This window comes from Schistocerca gregaria, chromosome 7, assembly GCF_023897955.1.
Source record: "Schistocerca gregaria isolate iqSchGreg1 chromosome 7, iqSchGreg1.2, whole genome shotgun sequence".
In the NCBI taxonomy this organism is placed as follows: Eukaryota; Metazoa; Arthropoda; class Insecta; order Orthoptera; family Acrididae; genus Schistocerca; species Schistocerca gregaria.
The window spans coordinates 498008445-498028686 of record NC_064926.1 but is presented as its reverse complement, the minus strand read 5'-3'; the positions used below and the strand labels follow the sequence as shown (position 1 = coordinate 498028686).

General features: G+C 40.1%; 1 protein-coding gene across 1 annotated transcript in view; it reads left to right on the top strand.

The window, feature by feature from the left end:
- LOC126281661 (succinate dehydrogenase assembly factor 4, mitochondrial-like) overlaps positions 1 to 18010 on the top strand; it is a 38015-nt gene extending 20005 nt beyond the window's left edge. The window contains exon 3 of the mRNA XM_049980808.1: positions 16375 to 18010. Within this exon, the coding sequence (XP_049836765.1) occupies positions 16375 to 16544 (170 nt within the window). The 3' untranslated portion in view covers positions 16545 to 18010. The remainder of the gene's footprint in view (positions 1 to 16374) is intronic.
- Positions 18011 to 20242: the final 2232 nt, after the last annotated feature.

Sequence of the window (20242 nt, the reverse complement as noted above, 5' to 3'; positions counted from 1 at the left end):
AACCCAGTTCTCAGCAAAAAAGGGAAAGCAGAAAGGTGGAAGGAGTATATAGAGGGTCTATACAAGGGCGATGTACTTGAGGACAATATTATGGAAATGGAAGAGGATGTAGATGAAGATGAAATGGGATATATGATACTGTGTGAAGAGTTTGACAGAGCACCGAGTCCAAACAAGGCCCTGGGAGTAGACAACATTTCTTTAGAACTACTAACGGCCTTGGGAGAGCCAGTCCTGACAAAACTCTTCCATCTGGTGAGCAAGATGTATGAGACAGGCGAAATACCCTCAGACTTCCAGAAGAATATAATAATTCCAATCCCAAAGAAAGCAGGTGTTGACAGGTGTGAAAATTACCGAACTATCAGTTTAACAAGTCACGGCTGCAAAATACTAATGCAAATTCTTTACAGACGAATGGAAAAACTAGTAGAAGCCAACATAGGGGAAGACCAGTTTGGATTCCGTAGAAATATTGGAACATGTGAGGCAATACTGACTCTATGATTTATCTTAGAAGCTAGATTAAGGAAAGGCAAACCTACGTTTCTAGCATTTGTAGACTTAGAGAAAGCTTTTGACAATGTTGACTGGAATACACTCTTTCAAATTCTAAAGGCGGCAGGGGTAAAATACAGGGAGCGAAAGGCTATTTACAATTTGTACATAAACCAGATGGCAGTTATGAGAGTCGAGGGACACGAAAGGGAAGCAGTGGTTGGGAAGGGAGTAAGACAGGGTTGCAGCCTCTCCCCGATTTTATTCAGTCTGTATATTGAGCAAGCAGTAAAGAAAACAAAAGAAAAATTCGGAGTAGGTATTAAAATCCATGGAGTGACAGCAAAGAACTTGGAAGAGCAGTTGAACGGAATGGACAGTGTCTTGAAAGGAGGATATAAGATGAACATCAACAAAAGCAAAACGAGAATAATGGAATGTAGTCGAATTAAGTCGGGTGATGCTGAGGGAATTAGATTAGGAAATGAGACACTTAAAGTAGTAAAGGAGTTTTGCTATTTGGGGAGCAAAATAACTGATGATGGTCGAAGTAGAGAGGATATACAATGTAGACTGGCAATGGCAAGGAAAGCGTTTCTGAAGAAGAGAAATTTGTTAACATCAAGTATAGATTTAAGTGTCAGAAAGTCATTTCTGAAAGTGTTTGTATAGAGTGTAGCCATGTATGGAAGTGAAACATGGACGATAAATAGTTTAGACAAGAAGAGAATAGAAGCTTTCGAAATGTGGTGCTACAGAAGAATGCTGAAGATTAGATGGGTAGATTTGGGGTCTGTGTATGTGCGGATGGATATGTGTGTGTGTGCGAGTGTAAACCTGTCTTTTTTTACCCCCAAGGGAAGTCTTTCCGCTTCGGGGATTGGAATGACTCCTTACCCTCTCCCTTAAAACCCAGATCCTTTCGTCTTTCCCTCTCCTTCCCTCTTTCCTGAAGAAGCAACCATCGGTTGCGAAAGCTAGTAATTCTGTGTGTGTGTTTTGTTCATTGTGCCTGTCTGCCGGCACTTTTCCGCTTGGTAAGTCTTGGAATCTTTGTTTTTAATATATTTTTCCCATGTGGAAGTTTCTTTCTATTTTATTTACATCTTCGTTATTAAGATACATACATATAGTTAAATGCACTGATATTGTACAATTGAAGGTGTGCTTAATCTTGTTGGAAAAATTGCCAGTGAGGTGTTTCCGAGTCTATACTGAAGCTATTATTGTATTCACATCGTATGACAGTGAGTGCCTACAAGAAACCTGTGGAAAAGGGAGAGATAGCCTTTATAAATTTGTAACATTGGTGACTAATGCCAAAGTTGGAAATAAGGAAGGTGATTCAGTTATTGGCAAATGTGGAACATATGGAAGAAATGACAGAGATGAGAGACTAGTACAATTTGCAGAACATATGTAAACACCGTAAACACCTACAGGGTGTTCAGAAAGTCTCTCTACAGTGCCATATGATTGTTAGCTGTACGTGTTGTATGCCACAGTGAATATACCGAAATGAAAGTCAGTGAAATAAGTTATTAATTTATTGATTATTCATTTCTACTTACAAATTTTTGCATTAAATGTCGAAAGTGTCCCCCCTGTTATTTAGTACACAATTCAGTTCGTCTAATCATGTTTCCAATCACAAGCTGCATCCCAGAAGAAAAAGTCAAGTGGTGTTAGGTCGGGCGATCATGGAGGCCAAAGTCCGTGTGAAATTATGTGATCACCAAAAACAACAGCAAGCAGTGACATTGAAACACGAGCTGTACACGCGGTTGCACCATCTTGTTGTAAATTATTTCACTTAACACAAGTTCTCCTATGAATGGGTACAGGATATCACTGCAGTATCATTGTGCGTTTATTGTTTCGTTAAAAAATATAGGACCCACAATTCGACGTCTAGAAATTGCAATCCAAACTCCTATTTTCACAGAATGAAGTGGTTCCTCATGAATACACAATGGATTTGCAGTAATCCACATACGAGAATTTTGTGAGTTCATTTACCCGGATATGAAAAACGTTTCATTAAGAATATCCCTTCCATTTTGTTGAACAAAATTTTTGAACCATTGACAATAATGCAGTCTCTTGCCATGATCAGCATTCAGTATTTTTCAGTTCTCGCACAACTGTCACGTTGTATGGGAAAAGTTTTAATTTTTTCCTAACAGCTGTGTGGGTCATTCCAACACTACATCCATTTCGTGGGTGAGTTTCTTGCTGACTTGTTCGTACTCGTGGACATTTTATCCCCAGACAAAATGCTATGATGACCACTTCTCAATGCATCTGTCACTGAACCTGTACTTCGAAAATTGTTAATCAGATCTCGCACAGTATCGTAATGTGGGAGTGTTGTCTCCAGGGAAACTGAATTAAATGTTTGACAAACTGAAACTATGTATTTAGCGCCAGCTTTGAACACTTGTTCGACTAAAAACACACATTCTTCAATGTTAAGCATTTTAACAGTGACAGAATCAAAACAAACAAACAAAGGAACTAAACTTAAATGTTCATGTCAACGTAACAACACACACCAGCGATACTACTGATGCTGGCTGAGATAAATGAAGCAGTGGAATGTTGGGAGAGTCCACTTGAAGGGAAGTAACCAGGGCAGGCAACCAGTCATACGGCACATGTGGCTAACAACATACGGCACTGCGGAGAGACTTCTTGAAAACCCCATATTGTGAGTACATTCTTCAAGAAGCACCCTAGTCGCAAAGGGACTGGGGATCCTAACTTTAAAGTGAAATAGACTTTATTCTTACCGACAGGCCTCAATATGTTAAAGATTTCTCTGTGCTGAATAGGTTCAATACAAATAGTGAAAATGGAGTAATAAGAGCAATATTTGAACTGAATATAGAAGATGAAACGTTGAAAGAAATTAAAGGAAAGAGAAGATTTTAAAATTTCAAAAACCTTGAAGAATAGAAAGTGGAATTTCAAGAAAGAATTAAGAGAAAATTAAAAGAATGTGAAGCAGAAGCAATAACAAAGATATTAATCACAACATCTGAAGAAGTGGGTGGCTTGTGCAAATGTCAAGATCGACCAAAGAATCTGACAGATAAAGTGATAAGTTTGATGGACAAGAGGACAAAAATGCGGTTCTCAGAAGAAGAAAAAAAGGAAAAAGAAACATGAAAGATGACATCAAGAAGTGTGAAGCAAATGCGCTAAAGGCCAATCTTTTAAATAAATTTACTTTAAAGATGACTAAGCAGAAGCTTATGATTGGAAAGAATCAGCTAATAGCATTAGACACAGATCGGGGTCAAATTACAGATAAGAAAGAAATACTTGAATATATTGAGAATTTTTCTAGTAACCTGTACAGTAAAGTCAGTGATGATATCTTAATCCTAGATGAATTGACTGTCTTTGTTCCCCAAATACCAGAAATATTCCCCACAGACATAAAACATGCTGTAGACAAGATCAAAAAAGGAACTGTTCCAGGTAGTGATGACCTATCAGTCAACATTTTGAAGCTGATGGATGGCAGATCCATAAAGGAAGTAGCTAAAAAAAATTTTAAGTTGTTTGCACAATCGAAAATTACCAAGAGACTGGAATAAAGCCATAATAATCCTAATACATAAGAAAGGTAGTAGTAAATATATAAGAAGCTGTCACCCTACCAGCCTGTTCATACTGTACAAAGTTTTTACTATAATTTTGACTATCAGATTGAGCACTGCACTTGATGTGGCCCAACCCATTGAGCAACCTGATTTCAATCAGGGTTTAATAACAGTTGATCATATCCTGACTCATCGCAAAACAATTACTGGAACAAATGTGTACCTTCTACCTCACTATTTTGCCTTTATAGATTTTGAAAAGCCATTCAATTTGATCAGCCACCCAGTTGTTTTTGAGTCTCCAACAGAACAATAAATAGAACAAACCTATATTTAAGTCTTATGTACAAAACTTCCACGGTGTTTGTGAATGTAGTTGAAGAAACCAATGAATTTCCCTTTGAAAATGGTGTGAAACAATGTGACTTTGTGTCCAAAAGTAGTTACAGCTGTCTTCGATAAAGCAGTGTCTACTTTGGATTGGGAAACAAAGGGAATACAAATTCTGAGAAACAAATGAAATTACCCAAGGGCCATTGATGATATTGTTCCATTTGCAAATAGTATAGAAGAACTTCAAATATTGGTAGTGAACTTGTGTTAATCTGCTCTGAAGTTGGCGTAAAAATGAACTGTGATAAAACCAAGATCATGAGGAATGAATGGATAGTGGAGGATAATTATCTGTTGTAAGTATGCAACTGCAAAGGGTCCCAGAATATGCCTATCTGGAACAACTGCTAAATATGGAGGGTAATCTAAAACCAGAAGTATTTCGACATATTAAGTTTGGCTGGCAAGCTTAAGGAAGATGCTCTACAGTTCTGAAGTCTAAGATGTTGGTGAAGCTGCAGAAAACAGTTTCTGGCCAGTGTATACTGCCAGTAATAACTAATGGCTGTGAGACAAGGACATTAAGTGAATTCGTTGTTAGAAAACTAGTAGTAGCCTAAAGAGGAATGGAAAAATCAATGTTGGGCTACACAAATGAAACTAACTACTGGACAAGTTAAAAATTGAATAAAATGTGATGTTCGGTAGTTTGGTTTTTGAATATCTGCGTATTATTAGACTCAGTTGCTGCATTTTCGTCAGGGTCTACAGTAGAGTCGCGCGACACATGCTGATAATCCATTTAGCTGCATAGTTTAGTTTTCCACAGTCTTTAGCATGAACAGAGACTGAGATTGTTGCATGCGGATGTGAGCCAAGTTGGTGACACTTTGCTCTCAGCTTCAGGCTGTGATGGCTTTGGTTACACAGCTTGAGGCTGCAGTGGATGGGTACCACTTTGTGGGCTGGCCGTGGTGATTCAACGGACGTCCAGCACGTCCGAGTCCTCCGTTCAGACCTCATCAGTGGCCAACTCAGTTGCTGCTCGCACTGAAGTTGATCTCTCACCTGTGGTCGAGTGGGAGACTTCCCAGGTGACCACATGTAAGGCCGCCCCGGTGTGTCTGAAAAACAGGTTCCAGGTGCTGTCTGTGGCTAACACTCTCGCTGAGCCAGATGCTGTTGCCTGTCCCGTTTCAGAGGAAACCACTCAGTCTGCTAGATCCGGGTAGTTACGGAGGGTGGGATTATTGGTAGTTGGGAGCTCCAATGCTAGGCACATTATGGAGCTCCTTAGAGACTTGGCTGACAAAAAGGGTAAGAAAACAAATGCGCACTCTGTGTACATACCAGGTGGAGCCATTCTAGATGTGGATAGGGTCCTCCCAGATGCCATGAAGAGCACAGGGTGCAGCCAACTGCAGGTGGTTGCTTATGTCGGTACCAGTGATGTGTGTCACTTTGGATCAGAAGAGATTCTCTCTGGTTTCGAGTGGCTAACATGAACCATGGACCTTGCCGTTGGTGGGGAGGCTTGCGTGCCTCAGCGATACAGATGGCCATACTGTAAGTGCAACCACAACGGAGAGGTATCTGTTGAGAGGCCAGACAAACACGTGGTTCCTGAAGAGGGGCAGCAGCCTTTTCAGTAGTTGCAGGGGCAAGAGTGCAAAAGTGCAAGAGTCTGGATGATTGACTGATCTGGCCTTGTAACAATAACCAAAACGGCCTTGCTGTGCTGGTATTGCTAACGGCTGAAAGCAAGGGGAAACTACAACCGTAATTTTTCCCGAGGGCTTGCAGCTTTACTGTATGGTTAAATGATGATGGCGTCCTTTTGGGTAAAATATTCCGGAGGTAAAAATAGTCCCCCATTCGGATCTCCGGGCAGGGACTACTCAGGAGGATGTCGTTATCAGGAGAAAGAAAACTGGTGTTCTACGGATCGGAGCGTCGAATGTCAGATCCCTTCTACATCTACATCCATACTCCGCAAGCCACCTGACAGTGTGTGGCGGAGGGTACCCTTAGTACCTCTATCGGTTCTCCCTTCTATTCCAGTCTCGTATTGTACGTGGAAAGAAGGATTGTCGGTATGCTTCTGTGTGGGCTCTAATCTCTGTGATTTTATCCTCATGGTCTCTTCGCGAGATATACGTAGGAGGGAGCAATATACTGCTTGACTCTTCGGTGAAGGTATGTTCTCGAAACTTTAACAAAAGCCCGTACCGAGCTACTGAGCGTCTCTCCTGCAGAGTCTTCCACTGGAGTTTATCTATCATCTCCGTAACGCTTTCGCGATTACTAAATTATCCTGTAACGAAGCGCGCTGCTCTCCGTTGGATCTTCTCTATCTCTTCTATCAACCCTACCTGGTGCGGATCCCACACTGCTGAGCAGTATTCAAGCATTGGGCGAACAAGCGTACTGTAACCTACTTCCTTTGTTGTCGGATTGCATTTCCTTAGGATTCTTCCAATGAATCTCAGTCTGGCATCTGCTTTACCGACGATCAACTTTATATGATCATTCCATTTTAAATCACTCCTAATGCGTACTCCCAGATAATTTATGGAATTAATTGCTTCCAATTGCTGACCTGCTATTTTGTAGCTAAATGATAAGGGACCTATCTTTCTATGTATTCGCATCACATTACACTTGTCTACATTGAGATTCAATTGCCATTCCGTGCACCATGCGTCAATTCGCTGCAGATCCTCCTGCATTTCAGTACAATTTTCCATTGTTGCAACCTCTCGATACACCACAGCATCATCTGCAAAAAGCCTCAGTGAACTTCCGATGTCATCCACCAGGTATGTATATTGTGAATAGCAACGGTCCTATGACACTCCCCTGCGGCACGCCTGAAATCACTCTTACTTCGGAAGACTTCTCTCCATTGAGAATGACATGCTGCGTTCTGTTATCTAGGAACTCCTCAATCCAATCACACAATTGGTCTGATCGTCCATATGCTCTTACTTTGTTCATTAAACGACTGTGGGGAACTGTATCGAACGCCTTGCGGAAGTCAAGAAACACGGCATCTACCTGTGAACCCGTGTCTAAGGCCCTCTGAGTCTCGTGGACGAATAGCGCGAGCTGGGTTTCACATGACCGTCTTTTTCGAAACCTATGCTGATTCTTACAGAGTAGATTTCTAGTCTCCAGAAAACACATTATACTCGAACATAATACGTGTTCCAAAATTCTACAACTGATCGACGTTAGAGATATAGGTCTATAGTTCTGCACATCTGTTCGACGTCCCTTCTTGAAAACGGGGATGACCTGTGCCCTTTTCCAATCCTTTGGAACGCTTCGCTCTTCTAGGGACCTACGGTACACCGCTGCAAGAAGGGGGGCAAGTTCCTTCCCGTACTCTGTGTAAAATCGAACTGGTATCCCATCAGGACCAGCGGCCTTTCCTCTTTTGAGCGATTTTAATTGTTTCTCTATCCCTCTGTCGTCTACTTCGATATCTAACATTTTGTCAACTGTGCGACAATCTAGAGAAGGAAGCACAGTGCAGTCTTCCTCTGTGAAACAGCTTTGGAAGAAGACATTTAGTATTTCGGCCTTTAGTCTGTCATCCTCTGTTTCAGTACCATTTTGGTCACAGAGTGTCTGGACATTTAGTTTTGATCCACCTACCGCTTTGACATTTCTTAGGATTTTCTGCCACGTCATTACATAGAACTTTACTTTCGAATTCATTGAAAGCCTCTCGCATAGCCCTCCTCACACTACATTTCGCTTCTCGTAATTTTTGTTTGTCTGCAAGGCTTTGGCTATGTTTATGTTTGCTGTGAAGTTCCCTTTGCTTCCGCAGCAGTTTTCTAACTCGGTTGTTGTACCACGGTGGCTCTTTCCCATCTCTTACGATCTTGCTTGGCACATACTCATCTAACGCATAGTGTACCATGGGTTTGAACTTTGTCCACTGATCCTCAACACTATCTGCACTTGAGACAAAACTTTTGTGTTGAGCCGTCAGGTACTCTGTAATCTGCTTTTTGTCACTTTTGCTAAACAGAAAAATCTTCCTACCTTTTTTAATATTTCTATTTACGGCTTAAATCATCGATGCAGTAACCGCTTTATTATCGCTGATTCCCTGTTCTGCATTAACTGATTCAAATAGTTCGGGTCTGTTTGTCACCAGAAGGTCTAATATGTTATCGCCACGAGTCGGTTTTCTGTTTAACTGCTCAAAGTAGTTTTCAGATAAAGCACTTAAAAATATTTCACTGGATTCTTTGTCCCTGCCACCCGTTATGAACGTTTGAGTCTCCCAGTCTATATCCGGCAAATTAAAATCTCCACCCAGAACTATAACATGGTGGGGAAATCTACTCGAAATATTTTCCAAATTATTCTTCAGGTGCTGAGCCACAACAGCTGCTGAGCCTGGGGGCCTATAGAGACATCCAATTACCATGTCTGAGCCTGCTTTAACCGTGACCTTCACCCAAATCATTTCACAATTCGAATCTCCGTCAATTTCCTTCGATACTTAATCGGGCAGGCAGGTTAGAAAATTTAAAAAGGGACATGGATAGGTTAAAGTTAGATATAGTGGGAATTAGTGAAGTTTGGTGGCAGGAGGAACAAGACTTTTGGTCAGGTGAATACAGGGGTATAAATACAAAATCAAATAGGAGTAATGCAGGAGTAGGTTTAATAATGAATAAAAAATATGAGTGCAGGTAAGCTACTGCAAACAGCATAGTGAACGCATTATTGTGGCCAAGATAGACATGAAGACCATGCCTACTACAGTAGTACAAGTTTATATGCCAACTAGCTCTGCAGATAATGAAGAAATTGATGAAATGTATGATGAGGTAAAAGAAATTATTCAGGTAGTGAAGGGAGACGAAAATTTAATAGTCATGGGTGAGTGGAATTCGGGAGTATGAAATGGGAGAGAAGGAAACATAGTAGGTGAATATGGATTGGGGCTAAGACATGAAAGAGGAAGTCGTCTGGTAGAATTTTGCACAGAGCATAACTTAATCATAGCTAACACTTGGTTCAAGAATCATAAAAGAAGGTCATATACATGGAAGAATCCTGGAGATACTAGAAGGTATCACAAAGATTATATAATGGTAAGACAGAGGTTTAGGAACCAGGTTTTAAATTGTAAGACATTTCCAGGGGCAGATGTGGACTCTGACCACAATGTATTGGTTATGCACTGTAGATTAAAACTGAAGAAACTACAAAAAGGTGGGAATTTAAGGAGATGGGACCTGGATAAACTGAAAGAACCAGAGGTTGTACAGAGTTTCAGGAAGAGCATAAGGGAACAATTGACAAGAATGGGGGAAAGAAATACATTAGGAGAAGAATGGGTAGCTCTGAGGGGTGAAATAGTGAAGACAGCAGAGGATCAAGTTGGTATAAAGACGAGGGCTGGTATAAATCCTTGGGTAACAGAAGAAATATTGAATTTAATTGATGAAAGGAGAAAATATAAAAATGCAGTAAATGAAGCAGGCAAAAAGGAATACAAACGTCTCAAAAATGAGATTGATAGGAAGTGCAAAATGGCTAAGCAGGGATGGATAGAGGACAAAAATTAAGGATGTAGAGGTTTATCTCACTAGGGTAAGATAGATACTGCCTACAGGAAAATTAAGGAGACCTTTGAGAGAAGAGAACCACTTGTATGAATATCAAGAGCACAGATGGAAAAACAGTTTTAAGCAAAGAAGGTAAGGCAGAAAGGTGGAAGAGGATATAGAGGGCCTATACAAGGGTGATGTACTTGAGGAAAATATTATGGAAATGGAGGAGAATGTAGATGAAGATGAAATGGGAGATACGATACTGCGTGAAGAATTTGACAGAGCACTGAAAGACCTGAGTCGAAACAAGGCCCCGGGAGTAGACAACATTCCATTAGAACTACTGACAGCCTTGGGAGAGCCAGTCCTGATAAAACTCTACCATCTAGTGAGAAAGATGTATGAGACAGGCGAAATTCCCTCAGACTTGAAGAAGAATATAATAATTCCAATCCCAAAGAAAGCAGGTGTCGACAGATGTGAAAATTACCGAACTGTCAGTTAAATAAGTCACATCTGCAAAATACTAACACGAATTTGATTCGTTACAGATGAATGGAAAAACTGGTAGAAGCCGACCTCGGGGAAGATCAGTTTGGATTCTGTAGAAAGATTGGAACACGTGAGGCAATACTGACCTTACGTATTATCTTAGAAGAAAGATTAAGGAATGGCAAACCTACATTTCTAGCATTTGTAGATGTAGATAAAGCTTTTGACAATGTTGATTGGAATACTCTCTTTCAAATTCTAAAGGTGGCAGTGGTAAAATACAGGGAGTGAAAACCTGTTTACAATTTGTACAGGAACCAAGTGGCAGTTGTAAGAGTCGAGGGGCATGAAAGGTAAGCAATGGTTGGGAAGGGAGTGAGACAGGGTTGTAGCCTCTCCCCGATGTTATTCAATCTGTCCTCTCCCCTATGTTATTCAATCTGTATATTGAGCAAGCAGTAAAGGAAACAAAAGAAAAATTTGGAGTAGGTATTAAAATCCATGGAGAAGAAATAAAAACTTTGAGGTTCGCCGATGACATTGTAATTCTGTCAGTGACAGCAAAGGACTTGGAAGAGCAGTTGAACGGAATGGACAGTGTCTTGAAAGGAGGATATAAGATGAATATCAACAAAAGCAAAACGACTATAATGGAATGTAGTTGAATTAAGTCGGGTAATTCTGAGGGAATTATATTAGGAAATAAGACACTTAAAGTAGTAAAGGAATTTTGCTCTTTGGGGAGCAAAATAACTGATGATGGTTGAAGTAGAGTGGATATAAAATGTAGACTGGCAATGGCAAGGAAAGCATTTCTGAAGAAGAGAAATTTGTTAATATTGAGTATAGATTTAAGTGTCAGGAAGACGTTTCTGAAAGTATTTGTATGGAGTGTAGCCATGTATGGAAGTGAAAAACGGACAATAAATAGTTTGGACAAGAAGAGAATAGAAGCTTTTGAAATGTGGTGCTACAGAAGAATGCCGAAGATTAGTTTGGTAGATCACATAACTTATGAGGAGGTATTGAATAGAATTGGGGAGAAGAAGAGTTTGTGGCACAATTTGACAAGAAGAATGGACCAGTTGGTAGGCCATGTTCTGATGCATCAAGGGATCACTAGTTTAGCATTGGAGGGCAGCGTGGAGGGTAAAAATTGTAGAGGGAGACAAAGAGATGAATACACTAAGCAGATTCAGAAGGATGTAGGTTGCAGTAAGTACTGGGAGATGAAGAAGCTTGCACAGGATTGGATAGTATGGAGAGCTGCATCAAATCAGCCTCAGTACCGAAGACCACAACAAAAACAACTACAACAGTAGTGGTAAAGGGTGCCAGTCGTACTTGCAAGATGAAAGCAGAGCTGAACATTGCAGCATAGTCGATAGGACCGATTGCGGACCTCTGGTACAGAGCAGAGTGAAGGGTCTGAATCAGATACTCAGACGGTTCTGCGACCATGTAGGTTGCATATTCCTCGACTTGTGCCAAAGGGTGGTTGGGTTTCGGGTTCTGCTGAATAGGTCAGGTGTCCACTATACACATGAGGTGGCTACGCGGGTAGCAGGGGCTTTGTGGCATGGACTGGGTGGTTTTTTAGATTAGAGGGTCTCAGGAAAACACAAGAAGAGCTTCAGTCACAAAGGGTGCAGGCTGAACACAGGAAGAATGTAAATACGGGAACCACTGGTATAACAGTTGTCCTACCTGTGTTGGGAAAATACCAGAGCTCCAAGCGCTAATAGAAAGTACTGATGCTCAAATTGTTATAGGCCAAGATATAAGCTCAGCAGAAATTGTTGCGAAGAACGTAATGGTGTTCTGAAAGGTATAGGTTAAACATAATTTGCGGTGGCGTGTTTATTTCTGTCAGAAGTAGTTTAACTTGTCGCAAAATTGAAGTAGATACTTCCTGTGAGTTAGTGTGGGCAGAGATCATTGTTGGCAACCGGAATGAATTAATAATTGGATCCTTTTAACGACCTCCAAATTCAGATGATACAGTTGCTGAAAGGTTCAAAGAAATCTTGAGTTTGATTTCAAAGACGTTCTCGACTCATACGATAATAGTTGGTGGTGACTTTAATTTACCCTCAATATGTTGGCGTAAATACATGTTCAATCTACATCTACATCTACATGGATACTCAGCAAGTCACATTTAAGTGCCTGGCAGAGGGTTCATCGAACCACCTTTACAATTCTCTATTATTCCTATCTCGTATAGCGCGCGGGAAGAATGAACATCTATATCTTTCCACACGAGCTCTTATTTCCCTTATTTTATCTTTGTGATCATTCCTCCATATGTAAGTCGGTGTCAACAAAATATTTTCGCATTGAGATAAGAAAGTTGATGATTGGAATTTTGTGAGAAGATTCTGTCGCAACAAAAAATGCTTTTCTTTTAATGATGTCCAGCCCAAATCCTGCATCATTTCAGTGACACACTCTCCCAATTTTTATGATAATACAAAATGTGCTGCCTTTCTTTAAACTTTTTCAACATACTCAGCCAGTCCTCATCTGAGCCAGTCCTCATCTGAGCCAGTCCTCATCTGAGCCAGTCCTCATCTGAGCCAGTCCTCATCTGAGCCAGTCCTCATCTGAGCCAGTCCTCATCTGAGCCAGTCCTCATCTGAGCCAGTCCTCATCTGAGCCAGTCCTCATCTGAGCCAGTCCTCATCTGAGCCAGTCCTCATCTGAGCCAGTCCTCATCTGAGCCAGTCCTCATCTGGTAAGGATCCCACACTGCGCAACAGTATTCTAAAAGAGGATGGACAAGTGTAGTGTAAGCAGTCTCCTTAGTAGGTCTGTTACATTTTCTAAGTGTCCTGCCAATGAAACGCAGTCTTTGGTTAGCCTTACCCACAAAATTTTTGTGTGTTCCTTCCAATTTAAATTGTTCGTAATTGTAATTGGTAGGTATCAGTTGAATTTATGGCTTTTAGATTAGATTGATTTATCGTATAACCAAAGTTGAACGAGTTCCTTTTAGCACTTATGTGGATCACCTCACACTTTTCGTTATTTAGGGTCAACTGCCACTTTTTGAACCATTCAGATATCTTTTCTAAATCGTTTTGCAGTCTGTTTTGATCTTCTGATGACTTTATTAGTTGATAAACGACAGCGTCATCTGCAAACAACCGAAGATGGCTACTCAGATTGTCTCCCAAATCATTTATATAGATAAGGAACAGCAAAGGGACTATAACAGTACCTTGGGGAACGCCAGAAATCACTTCTGTTTTACTCAATGACTTTCCATCAGTTACTACGAACTGTGATCTCTCTGACAGGAAATCACAATTCCGGTCATATAACTGAGACGATATTCCATAAGCACGCAATTTCACTACAAGTCATTTGTGTGGTACCCTGTCAAAAGCCTTCCAGAAATCCAGAATTGATCTGAAATCCCTTGTCAATAGCACTCAACATAAGTGCTAAAAGGAACTCGTTAAACTTTGGTTATATGATAAATCAGTCTAATCTAAAAGCCATAAATTCAACTAATACCTAGGAATTACTATTACGAACAACTTAAATTGGAACGAGCACATAGAATATGTTATGGGGAAGGCTAAACAAAGACTGCGTTTTATTGGTAGGACACTTAGAAAATGTAACAGGCCTACTAAGGGGACTGCCTACTCTATGCTTGTCCGTCCTCTTTTTAGAATACTGCAGCGCAATGCGGGACCCTTACCATGTAGGACTGACGGAGTACATCGAAAAAGTTCAAAGAAAGGCTCACGTTTTGCATTATTGCGAAAATTGGGAGAGTGTGTCACAGAAATGATACAGGATTTGGGCTGGACATCATTAAAAGAAAGGCGTTTTTCGTTGCGAAAACGGAATCTTCTCATGAAATTCCAGTCGTCTACTTTCTCCTCTGATTGTTGACACTGACCTACAGGAGCGATCGCCACGATAAAATAAGGGAAATTAGAGCTCGTATGGAAAGACATAGGTGTTCATTCTTTCCGCACTCTATGCGAGATTGGAATAATAGAGAATTGTGAAGGTGGTTCTATGAACCCTCTACCAGGCACTTAAATGTGAATTGCAGAGTATCCATATAGATGTAGATATCACAAACTGCAAGGTAGTGAAGTAAAAGAAACTTTAAAACCTCAAAAGGTGCAGAGTATTAATCAGATGAAAGTCATTATGGTAGAATGAGTTATTTTTCGTGGCATTTGAAGTAAAATTTTGCCATTTTTTAATTATAAAATTACAAGGAAACAGAGTGGTTGCCAAGCATCTACGTTAAGGAGATGAAATTATAAGTTCTACTATTTGGTACCTCCTGATAGTAAATATTAGTCAGCCATACTGACTAGTGTAATTTTGGGGTTTTATCAAGTAAATTATCATTTGCTAATTATGAGCTTATTTTAGTGAAAAAGGGTATACACACTTTAAAGAACGAAAAGTATTACTTATGTGCTTATTTTACAGTTAATAATGTTGTACAACCTTCAGTTTAGCACATTGTTTCTTTAAATGTCCGAAATGTTCACTGTTGACAGCTATACACCAAGCAGTATGACGGAGTGGTCGCCACAACTATGTCAGTCAGTGTTACAGTGGAGATCGCTGAACATGTCGCTGTAATCTCTTGGTGAAGTTCCTCCAGCATGCGTGGCTTACGTTGATAGACGTTCTCTTTCACAGTTCCCCACAAGTAAAAGTCCGTGGAGGGAACTAAATGGGCCCTCTTCACCCATTCCAATGCTCTGGAAAATTGTCGTCCAGAAAAGGTCGTACGGCTAGGTGGTAGTGTGGTGGTGCCCCATCCTGTTGGTAGAAGACCTCTTCATCAGCTCCATAAAGTGCACATATACCTGGCAAACATTTCCAGGTACACTTCTCCAGTGACAGAAGCATCAAAGAAAAAGGTTCGGACTAAGCCCCTAGATGATAGTCAACACCACACATGAACCCCTGGTAGATTGACTGCTTTATCCACATAAGCATGAAGATTTTCCAGTGCCCATTACACACTGTTATGCCGATTCACGGTTCCATTAAATTTAAATTTTGCCTCGTCACTCCACACTAATTTCGTCACAAATTGTTTGTCATCCGTTACCATTTGCTGATACCATTTGCAAAGTTGCATTTGGTGATCAGGAGTGTCATCATTTATCGCATGCAGTAATTTTGGAATGTAAACTTTCCACTTTGCACCTTTCAGAACATTTCATACACATGTACTACGAACGCTCACTTCACGTGCACATTGCATAGCAGACTTCTGTGGAGAATTAACAAACATTTCCAGCATGAGAGCCAATGAAGCAGGACTTATAGCTGTACACTGTCTTCCTGATCTTCCTTTGTAAATATCACTAATCATTCCATGTAATTCAAACTTGTCGGTGACGTGTTTAAGTGTTAGGGGGTTGGCAGTTCTGTTTCACTTCCACTGACGTTGCAATTCAACGGCATTATCAAACTTGAAAAACCACTTCGCAATAAATTTTCATTGCTCAAATGTCAGATGTGCTCCAGCCATCTTGTTTTCTCAATTCTGAGATGAAAGTACTAATATCTGTTGAGCCAAAGACCGTCCTACAACACGCTCATAATTCAAATCAAATGACAATATCGATATCTCGATAGAGCCTGTTGAAGAGTGTATACATTTATCTGGCGGACTCTGTATTAAACCATGTTATTCATAGAGTGTAAATTGTTAATCAGATAACTGAATTAACTGTTGCGTTATATGAAAGCCACACATGCAGATCGACACTGTGTTACTGCAGCCTGTAAGGACTCTAAATTGTTTACACTCAATGCTATCAAAATTTTATGACTATATGCTTGTGTATGATTTCCTGCAGGAAAACTAGATGAACTGGACGCTGGAAAACACCCTTATCAAGAAAAGGAGCCTCTTCCCCCATGGCCAGATAATACTAACCCTCACACTGGGGAAGTTGGAGGACCTCGTGGGCCTGAACCTACACGTTATGGGGACTGGGAAAGAAAAGGACGTGTGACAGATTTTTGAGTGGTGAAGTACTGTTCAGTTCTAAATAATTGGACACATCAGCAAGTTCATTGTGTGAATGAATGCTTGGCTTTATGTACATGTAGATAAAAATAAGGGACATTGAGTAAGTAATTGTTAAATAAAATATTAAAACCTGTTGATTTGTTAATTGTGTGTTATAGTATTGATATGTAAATATATTTATGTGAATCTAGACAAATATACATATACAATTTTTCCATTTCTGTATTATGCCCTACTGGAATGACTGAAACCAAAGACGCCTCATTCCAGCCATACTTTCACCAATTCAAAATCTATTACCTCTTAAAGCAGTCAGTGGGCTGCTGCTACAGATCACGTTATATTTTTGTGACATTCACACTACTTTTGTGTAACACTGACTCTTGATGTAGACTGGCTCTTATTATATAAGGATGTTGTAAATGTGTCCATTCAAATCAATGAAGATTATCACGGTTATTGTAGATGATGGTGGTACTACACTATGATCCTTAGTTTGTAAAGTTATATTCACACTGAAGTTTGCAACATGATTCATACAGTTTTCCCGCAAACAACTGGGTTATCGATGTTTGCAACATGTTTCAAACACGGAAACAGCTATCGGTGAATGTCAGATGAAACTGTTTCCAACCAGCTGTCACATATCGCCACTATATGGCTCTAATGTTTCTGATTGTTAGTTTTGATTCTGTGTGATGCATTTGTGGTTGCACTGATTATTATTATTATTGAAAGATATTGGATGAGGCAGCTAGAGTTGGAATTAAAATTAATGTGGGGAATGTAAGCAGTGTAGTTTTCTCATCAATAGACTAGATGATGTGAGTACTCTACAAGGAATGAAGATGCAGATGATGTCAATATGCCATGAGTGATGTTTGCCACCAGTGTGGACATAAACCTTAAAGCAGAAACAATGTTGTGAACAATGTTAGAAATGTGTTTGCAAACAAAAACATGCTGCAAACTTTGGGGTGAATGTTGCTTAAGACTGTTGAACAGTGAGTGTATTCTACAAAATATGGTTGCTAGGACAGTGTACAATCTGTGACATACAAGATTCTATTAGTTTTTTCTGTGAATCTGCTGTTTTTCCTGCACCCACTGGCTTTTCCTCTCCTCGCACTTCTGCGTATATAATACTATCTGAAGAACCCGGCTTTGCCCAGGTATTTGTTATGCCCATTTTTTTTTATTGGAAATGGAAATAAAATGAACTGTGTTTGTCGTGTGTTGTTCCTGTACACTGGGTGCAGCTGCTGCATATGTCTAAAACACAATTTTGTAAACATTTCAATGGCAATGCCTCTTCATAGTTCTATAGACGGCCCCACTTAGACCCATTTGTGCTTTGCAGTTGAAAGCTGTCAAAAGTGCTGCCAGGTGTCAAGGATTTCCTTAATTTGACTCATTTGTAGCAGTGTTTAGCAATAAAGAATAAGTGTGTTAAATCTTCATTCATGGTATGGCATTTTTTCATACATCTCGGTGATTGTGATGTCATGTCTCCTGAATTATGATAAGCTGGTGGTTCTTACCTGCACAGTGACTGTTGCCTGACAGTAAGGGATCTGTATACAAAGTTCAGTTGAAATTGGTCTGGAGGTTTAGGAGTAGATGTGGAACATATACACGCATACATACATCCATTTTTATAATATGAATGGATATGTACTGGTAAATTCTGGATTTTTCCTTAACTTTGTCCATGTGAGGTCTGGGCTTTGGGTGGGTGATCAAACATCTCCCAGCCAAACATTTGCAGCTCTGTTGTCCATCAAGCTGTGTGTGGCTGAGTGTTATAGTGCAATAAGACAACACTATCACTAAGCATTTTGCACTACTGAATGGCCTGTCACAATTTGCACATTGTTTTCCTGTTACACTCAGCATTCACCAACTCACCTGTTGTCAGGAATACGATGAGGAGAACTCCCTGTCTGTCCCAGAACACTGAACACAGCTCTCTCTGGACCAACACAGTCAGACTGAATTTCGTTTTGTGAGGAGAGCCACTATGATGACGATGCATTGACTGCTGCTTGGATTCTGGAGTATTGTGTGCAACCCACATCTGAACACCTGTGATGATTCACTCCAGAACCTCACCATCATCATGGCACCGCCACAGAAAATTCAAAGCTGCTCCCCGTGTGCTTTTCTTCGTGTTCTGGAGTCAGTTGCTTTGGTAACCATGTGGCACAGAGTTTTTGGAACAACAGGTGCTCCCTGACAGTTGCATGTAATAAGGACCAGTACATCTGTGGGAACTGAGTGCTGAGTTCCTTGACTGTGAAGTGGTGATTCCCCATAATGCATTCTTGCTTGATCTCCAGTCACCTTTAATGATGACGGCCTGCTGCTGTGCTTCTCATCATGAACATTTTGGTGACTTATTGCAAAGTCTCTGCATTAGTGACACTCCATCTGCTTGTTCGTGTTAGGTCCATAGCCCTGGCACAGCATACAATGAATTTCTGTCAGTGTTATGTTTTGTGGATTCAAAACCTTTATCACCGACCACACTTCACACACCGCAGGATGTGGAATACAAGCTTCTATTTTCAACTACTGCTGTAAAGCTACTGTGAGACCAAGAAGTTCTGTCAGCACATGCACCATACCATGCCATTACTCTATCACATACTCTATCACATACTTTATTAAGGTCTCTAGGTATTTATAGACAAAGCTGTAGTCTAAATACTAGTTCTTCTTACTGAAATGAGGCTGTAAGTAGGATTGCCTTCTGACTTTCGAGAAGGTGTTGTCATTGGGCACTCTGCATAGGGCTGTGGAAGTGCTCAATAAAAATGACAGGGTAGCTAAGATATGTATTGTGGAGTTAATCAAAACAAGAGCTACAGAGAAGCTATCATAGTGTTCTGTGTTACCAACTCATACACTGCCTCTCTGTACTGTGTACAGAAACCTCCAGTTTTTGAAGTAAAGAACTGGGGGGGGGGGGGGGGGGGTGTATATCTCCATCAGGTTTAAACTTTAGGAAATACTTATAAAGGCTCTTGCTACTGCCTAATTCTTGTTGTTCTAATAAAGTATTTGTATCTAAACAGTTCCCTCTACATTGACTTTCTGTGATTTCTTGTCTCGTTTTAGCTATTTCTGTGCTTTCTTGTCTCATTTTAGCTAGAACACATCCCACAATCATTTGAATTCATTATTTGGATGAGTTACTGCGTCCCCAGAAAGCTGTACACTATTTAAAGTTTGTGCACTCTCTTGAAATTTTTAATCTACAAAGGTCTGTACTTTTTCCTCCAAACCCGTAAAGATATGGAATCAAAGTTCTTGCTGTTTTGCTCTAAAAGTTCAATACAATTTTGTGCATCTGAGAATTGATCCTTTAAGTTTACACTCATCTACTGCAGATACTCGCAAACTATCTGCATCAGTACGAATTTGCCTAATATGTTCTTGAATTTCATTACAAAGCCACAGTGTTGAACCATTTCAATATGAATTTCGTTTTTAAAAACAATTAATTTACAATCTAATGTATTTACTAAATGCTCCTTGAAAAGCTCAAGTTTCTCGTCAGATTGAGCAAATCTGTCATTATTACTGTTAAGTGCCTCCTCCTTGGATGACTATAATTTATCATTAATCTCTCTAAAGTTATCCAAAATTATTGTCCTGACGTGGTCATCTTTCTTGTGATGAAAGACATA